Source organism: Gekko japonicus, unplaced genomic scaffold (assembly GCF_001447785.1).
Source record: "Gekko japonicus isolate JY-2015 unplaced genomic scaffold, Gekko_japonicus_V1.1 scaffold613, whole genome shotgun sequence".
Lineage (NCBI taxonomy): Eukaryota > Metazoa > Chordata > Lepidosauria > Squamata > Gekkonidae > Gekko > Gekko japonicus.
In genome coordinates this window covers 904,507-912,041 of record NW_015164683.1, presented here as the reverse complement: position 1 = coordinate 912,041, position 7,535 = coordinate 904,507, and the positions used below count along the sequence as shown (strand labels likewise).

The 7,535-nt window shown below is 44.8% G+C and overlaps 1 protein-coding gene across 1 annotated transcript in view; it reads left to right on the top strand.

The window, feature by feature from the left end:
- Positions 1 to 2,207: 2,207 nt before the first annotated feature.
- AVEN (apoptosis, caspase activation inhibitor) overlaps positions 2,208 to 7,535 on the top strand; it is a gene marked incomplete at its 5' end in the record, with an annotated part of 153,251 nt that continues 147,923 nt past the window's right edge. Inside the window, one exon of the mRNA XM_015409323.1 lies at positions 2,208 to 2,379. Within this exon, the coding sequence (XP_015264809.1) occupies positions 2,208 to 2,379 (172 nt within the window). The remainder of the gene's footprint in view (positions 2,380 to 7,535) is intronic.

Sequence of the window (7,535 nt, the reverse complement as noted above, 5' to 3'; positions counted from 1 at the left end):
ATTTAAAAAACCATTGCTGGATACAGATGCTGTGGCCAGTTATCATTCACTCTCTGATCTGCCCTTGCTGGGATGATAAATGAGAAAGTGATGGCATAGCAATTGTAGGTCTTGCTGGATGACACATCTACTGTAGACCCCTTTCAATCAGGTTTCAGGCTAGGCTATTGGACAGAAACTGTGTTGATGGCTTCACTTAATGATCTCCATTTGAAAGTACATAAGGGCTGTTCTTCTTTGTTCTTGTTGGATTTATCAACAGCCTTTCATAGATTGAACCATGCCATCCTGCTAAAATGTAAGGATCAAGGATTGTGCTTTGGAATGGTTTAAATAGTTACTTATGGATTTGACTCAGAGTGTGGCTGTTGGAGACCAGCAGAGTAGGACTTTCACTTGGGGTTCCATCTTCATTCAGTACAGAGAATGGCACCCTATCTCTGACCTGGCCAATTCGGTCACTTGGATCCATGCCAAACTAACCTCAAGGCTAGATAATTGTAGTGCACGTTACTGGCTCTGCCTATGGAACCTCCAGCTAGTACAGAATGCCAGCCACAGTTGTTTTTTTTATTGGAAGCGCAGCAGAATATGTGTATTACACCTATTCTGCAGTCACTCCATAGGTTAGTGATGAGTTTCCACATTCAATTCAAAGTGGTAGATATTATCTGTAAAACCCTTCATGAATTAGGACCCACATATCTGGAGAATGGCTTCTCTTGATACATTCTGATGACCCAGTTTTACTCATCTGACCAAAGCCTTCTGAAGGTGGCACCCTGCAAGGGGCTAAGATCAACAGCTTCCTGTTCCCAAGCATTTTCTGCTGTGGCTCCCAGCTGGCCTACCTGTAGAGGTCAGGAATGCTTCTGTCATTCTGAAGACAGTATAAAATTGGACTGTTCAGGAGGAAACTTTTTATAAAAGGAATAGGGAGGTATTGTTTGTAAAAATTGCAGGGAGTTTTTTTTTTGTCTCCCCTTTCTATTGCACTGTTGATTAGCTGTATTATACTGCTTTTATTTCATCATTTTTCTGTGTAATCCAGTTTTATTGCATTGTTCATTAGATGTATAATGCTGGGCTCTATTGCAATATCTTGTAATTCTGTAATCCACCTTGACTCTCAAAGAGAAAGGCAGATGATAAATGAAACCAGTAACAATTAAATATATTGGATGCTATAATGTGCAGTTTGTCAAATGTAAGTGGTGTTCTCCTACCTGGGAAAATCATTCCTTTCCTTGATGATGCATTACTTTCAAATATTTTAGCGGTATCCATCCATCTGCAATAGGTTTGCCCAGCTCCTGTTGGGGGTGGGGGATCCCTCACCTCCAGTGGCCCTTCCTGCCACCACTCAGCTGCGTGGTGGGAGAGAAATGGGGGGTGGGGTAAGAGGGACGATCTCAACATGCTGACATAATTTCCGACATGACTGGAAGTGACATCAGTGTGTCACTGCTCATGCTCTAGCATTTGGCCAAAACGCTATGGTTAAATCATAGAGTTAAAACCATCGAGTTTTGGACGAATGCTAGAGTATCATTGGTGATGCGCAGATGTCATGTCCAATGCAACGTCAATGCATTGCTGGCAATGTCATTATGTTGCCGGCAAGGTTCCACTCTCCCCACATTGAGTCTTCCACCATTTCCCAGGTTCATATCGGCAGCCCTAATCAGTAAAAAGGTTCTTGTTAACAATAGTAGTATTGTTTGATGAATGACTTGTAGGGGGAATCAACTCATGTCTTCAAACTTGGAAATTAATTTTCTAAAAAGTGGAGGAAGTAGGCTGATGTCTGTATGGAGAGGGGGGGTGCAGTGCAAAAATAGATTTAACCCCCTCAACCCAAAATATATGCCTTGCTTTAAATTCTGGTTCTAGTTCCATTCCAGGTGAAAGAACATAAAGGCTGGACAGATTACTGAAATCTAAGGGGTTAGATGTTCTGAGTCTGAAGGAATCTATCATTTTTGCAAGGATTAGCACCTTTTGTTTGTGACACTAAGGAAGTGTTGCCATGATAAAATGGGCATAATGATGCAAGTCCTGAGTAATGTATTTAGTGCATGTCAACAAATGCAATTTTAGGTTGGGACATTGATTTGTGGCAGCCCGTTTAATCCTTCAGAATACCTAAACTGAAGGAAAATCTAATTAAAATTTCAATTCACTCATCTTTTTCCTGTGTGTTATAGGCTGCTGCTGATCTAGAATTGCAAGAAGAGGAAAAGGAAGAACAGGGAAGTTATTCAAGAAGAAAGGTAGTTTCCAACTGGCAACGTTACGAAGATGCTGAGAAGGAAACACAAAGTGACAGCAGTGAATCTCAGCGTGGGACAGACTTTAGTGTTCTGCTTAGCTCTGCAGGTAAGCAATAGGAATCACAAATAACAGTTAACTTTATATGCTGCAAATTTCATAATGATATTTGGAATTTCTCATTCTCACTACTGGTAATGAAACACTCCTTGCAAGGTTACTTTGTGCGTCTTACTGCTTAGAAGTCCATTAAATCTCACAGGCTAGTTGGGTGGGGTTTTATGGCAGAAGGTGTTTTAAGACAGAATAGCCTTCATGCACTTCCATAGTCAATTTATTAACAGCATGGATAGTAGCATAATCTCAACAATTGTAGGATGCTATAAAATTTATTAGGAATATTCTTGAGTCATGTGTTCCTCTGTGATTTCACTGCAGTTTTGTCAGATGCTTCCTTTATGTTCGATTTAATCCAGTTTGTAAGCCAAAGATGGGGGTGCCTTGTGATGTATTTTCATCTTGAGGTAAATTTGTTCCATTCTGAGAGCAAGCTACACAGGATAACTTTATTTACTGGGCTGTACACTTAATAGTGAAATTACAAGAAAACAGTCAGTGTTACTATCTCTCTTTTGTCCTTTAGTGTAACTTTCATTAATGAGGGTTCTTTCCTCTCAAAAGGAAGCTATATTCTTAAATGGACAGTAAGGGGAGGGGGAGAGGAAGCCTGCTCATTTCCTCTTTCTCACTCCAGTCCCAGTTCTGCGTCCTTTGTATTCCCTGTGCCCCTTGATCCCATCATTTGTTTTTTGGGTGACACAGTGCTAGCAGGAAAAGTGATGCTCCACAAAGTGTCCTGCTCACACTTGTAGTAGGGATGGGCATGAACCAGGGAAACACACTGTGGTTTGGTTCATGGTGTGCACAATTTATGGACCATGGACTGTCACAAACTTTTTGATGCTAGACGAACTGGTTTGGTTCATTAAGTTTGTGATGCAGTTGAACAGCCCCCCCCCCATGTGCTAGAGACACCAAACTCACAGGGGATCTCTGCTAACTCTTCTCTACTGCCCTCCAAGTTTGGTGACAATTGAATTTATGGGGTCCGAGTTATGGCTCCCCAAAGAAGGTGCTCCCAAGAAAGTGCTTTCTGAGGAAATGAGAGATGCAAGTTCTGGAGGTTCAGGAGTGTATAGAATGGATCCTGTGCAAGCTAGAGACACCAAACTGTCAGCAGAACTCTGGCTAACTCTCCTTCACCTGCCCTCCAAATTTGGTGAGAATTGGATATACAGGGTCCAAGTTTTGCCCCCCCAAGAAGGTGCCACCATCCTCCGTTGTTTCCAATGAACAGAATCAAAGTCCTCGAGAATCACTGCAGTACAAACTGAAGTTGGGGGGCATTTTTGCAAGCCCAACAAAACTAGTGCAATGTGCCCAGTAGAACCAGTGCCACAAATCCAACAGGACTAAGGTCAAGTTTTCCATTTAAAGTGATTAGTGATGGAATGACAAAAAAGCAGACATCTGACAGGGGATCCCCAAAGTTACCCTACGACAGCTTGACGGGCACCCCAGCAAGGGAAGCATGCCCACAACTCTTTTTTTTCCATCTGTATAACCAACAAATTAAACTTAATCCAAATCTAGATTGTTTCCTCTTCTTTTTCTTATTCCAATATCCGACCCGCATATAAAGCCACCATACAACTCCCTCTGAATCACGTTCTAACCATTAATAGGTCTTCCTTTTATTCTTCATTAATTTGTTACCCATTTAATCTTCTAACTTCTGTTTTATGCACTCTTCTTTACATTTCTATATTCTTCTATACCTAAAAAGAAAGCTGGATGGGGTTGCCTCTGAGACTGGGGGCTGAGGAGAAAACCCCTTCAGCTGGAAGGGAACCTTCCTCCCTACTACCAGAGGTCTCAAGGGAAGCACATCCTCCATCTCCTTACCATGCCCTCTAATTATGACAGCTATACTTATATGTTTATTTCCATTATATTTACTATTAATAAATAATTTCCGCTTATTTCTAAATTCCCTCCATTCTCATTTAATTGCTCTCAACAAAATCTATTATACTGGCTTCCGGTTTATGGAGCAGCGATGGCGGACGTTCTGGAGCAGCGATGGCGGATCTGCACACCAGCGGGTTGGAGGGGTGCTACCTCAAGTGTTTTACCTCAGTGTTCTGAGGTAAAAAAACCCCAACAGTTACAGGGAACTTCAGAGAGCTAATGACAGTTGAGGAGATCAGGAATGACCAAGAACCACCTGTGAGGGGAAGCAAAGCTGCTGGCCCAGCCTCTCTGATGGCTTCCAACACACTCCCCCCACCTCCTACACCTAACAGGCAGTTGTCTGTCAGGTGCAGCCATGGTTGCAGGGTGCTTAAAGCACAATCCCCCCCAACACCAGACAGGCGGGTGTCTGTCAGGTGTAGGAGCAGGGCCAGGGTATGAACGTTTATGGGGAGATAGTAAGGGACATTTCCAGGAGCCATTTTGATGCGTGCCTCCTTCATGAACCTGAAGAAATATCCACTACGTCACCACTCCCTCACACCAACTCCCCCTCACACCTCTCACCACTTACTGCCCCCAAGAAAGCTCCTGGCAAACGTTGAGCCTGATACAGCAACACTACAAGGAGGAGGCAACTTAGGAATGTGGCAAAGACATTTGCACATAGTACTCCTGCAGTGCACTGAGCTGCACAGTCCAAGTACTAGCAAGATCACCCTGAGGTGCTCAGAACAACACAGTCTCCATATGAGCAAAACAATCCAGGAACACAAGTAGAGAGGCCATCACTTTTGTGGAAGGTGGCAGGAGTTGACTTAACAGACGACTGCTTCTTAAATGGACAGTTCTATGTGGCCTGCTCCAGAGTGAACAGCCTGGTGATCCTGGCACCTGAGGGCAGAACCACCAATGTGGTCTACAGAGAGGTCCTTCAGTAGAGGGGGGAAAAAACAGTGTGTATGTCTCACTTAATTTCTTACACTACAATCTTCTCTGTTAGAATTCCTACAGCAAATGTCACATTTCAAATTTCACATCATCAGTATTATAACTGGATTTATGGAACTTAAATACCATAGCGAAGCACAGGCATCAGGCTAGTACTGGATGTTAGGACTGGCCCCTCTACAATCCAAGTTGGTGGCAGATTACATTTCTTGCAGTCCCAGTTATAGACCCCCCCAAAAGGTCTCCCACATTTATACCCCTCCTGAGTGTGAACACCTCTGTGTGCCATGAGACTGAAAGTGGGTGCAAAGGGTGCTTATCGTGGGGGTGGAGAAGTTCTCCACCCCCTGCGTACCACAGGCCCCTGGGCACCAAACCCATCCTGCCAGGCCACTGGAGCCTGGCCCTAGCAGGGCATCACCAGCGGTCTCAGAGCCTCCTTCCCCTAATCTGTTCTTGACCCTGGGGCTCTCCACAGAGTCAAAAGAGTTGTTAGCAGCACTGCCCAGAGATATCAGCAGTTGCTAACACTCTCTGGTCTTGGCAGAGATTGCAGGTGGGCATCACCAACAGGTTGCATCCTCTTTGCAACAAAGGGGAGTACAAGTTGGCCTGTATAGACTGTGACTCCTGATTAAAAGGCAGGATTGCTCTCCTGAATGCAAGCTTTTGCAATGGAAGTGTGAGCTCTGCAAAGACTGCAGTGGATAGAGGCCAACATACATGGCCAGAGGGAACAGCAGGTTGAAGAGGTTGGGGAGGAGGAGGAGCTGCAGCCCAGTACCTCTGCCTCAAAGAGCCCAACCAGGGAGAAGCCACACTACTGGTTGTCAGTAGTGAACCAGGAAGGCCAGCAGCAGTGGGGATACCAGGCATGCAATGGCAGTGGATCTGGCTGGCAGAGGTGATGGGAGTACCTCACTAAGTCCTCTGAGATCACTGATGCTGATCTCCTGGAATAGTGGTCATCTGGCCCAAACTTTCCTGTGTGACCATGAGCCCTAAGTCCACCTAACACCCAAACCCAGCAGGGAGGCGGAGTTCACAATCAGGAGGGAATAAATTAACATGCTCTGCTAGTTGGCTTATGACAAGTTCCCTGCCTCTCTGTCTACCTGCAGTGTGAACTGCCGTCAGACTAAAAGGTGTGGAGCTGAGCGTATATTAGCTTTCTGATTCCATAGAGCAGATTGGAAGTGCCTATTAAACTTTGGAGGGCTCCTTTTGGTGTTTCCACGGCTGGAGAATTTTGCCCCCCTGTTGCCTTGGAGTTTTGTAAACAGTTTAATTGAACAGAGACAGTCTGCCTGGAAATGTATCCATCCCTGTACCGCCACAAACTGCTACGAACAGCACTAAAATTTGTGTAATGTTCATGCTGGGTGCCCTTCCTTGACCATCATTTTGTGAACCATGAACTGGTCAGAATTCATGATGAACTTCGTGAGCCGGTTTGTGCCCATCCCTACACACTTCTCTGGATCCAAACTTAAAAGTTTGTACATTTTAAAAGAATCTGATGAAGGGAGAGCTTTGACTCTGAAAAGCTTATACCCTACAAACCTTGTTGGTCTTTAAGGTGCTACTGGACTGGAATCTAGCTCTTTCTAGAGCTGTTTCCTGAGGTGGGTAAACGGAATAAATACATTCTGCTGCAAGATCTTGTCAACTGCAGTCTCGTTAAAAACAACAACAACAAAACACCTTAATTGTATGTATCTTTGGGAAATGCCATTAAGTTGCGGCCAACTTCTGGCAACCCTACAGAGTTTTCAAGGCAACAGGTGTTCTGTGGTGGTGCGCATTGCCTGGTGGTCCTTGGTCCAAGTACTAACCAGGACTGACCCTGGTTAGCTTCTGATGTCTGACAAGATTGGGCTTGCTTGGGTCATCCAGGTAGGGGAATAGTCTATATCATGTGTCTATATTTGCATAGAGATGTGTAACTCTAGAAAGTTTTTTAAGTAGTTCAAAGAAAATTTCACCACATTTCTGCCTTATCTATATATCTAATTCTCAAGTCGCCCCCTGGTGTGCGGATACTTAAATCCGCACATCGGGGGGACCTGGGGGGGAGGGAGAGGTTTGTGCGCACGTGGGGTGGTCCCCACGTGTGCACAAAAATCCTAAATCTGGAAAAAAACATCGGGGGGATGTTTAAATCCCCCCGAAACTCACAGAGCATCCCCTGCGCATGCGCAGGGAACGCTCTGCAAACGCTGCTGCCGCCGCCACCACTTGGAAGGTGAGCAGCGAGCCGGGAGGGGGGCCCTTGCTTC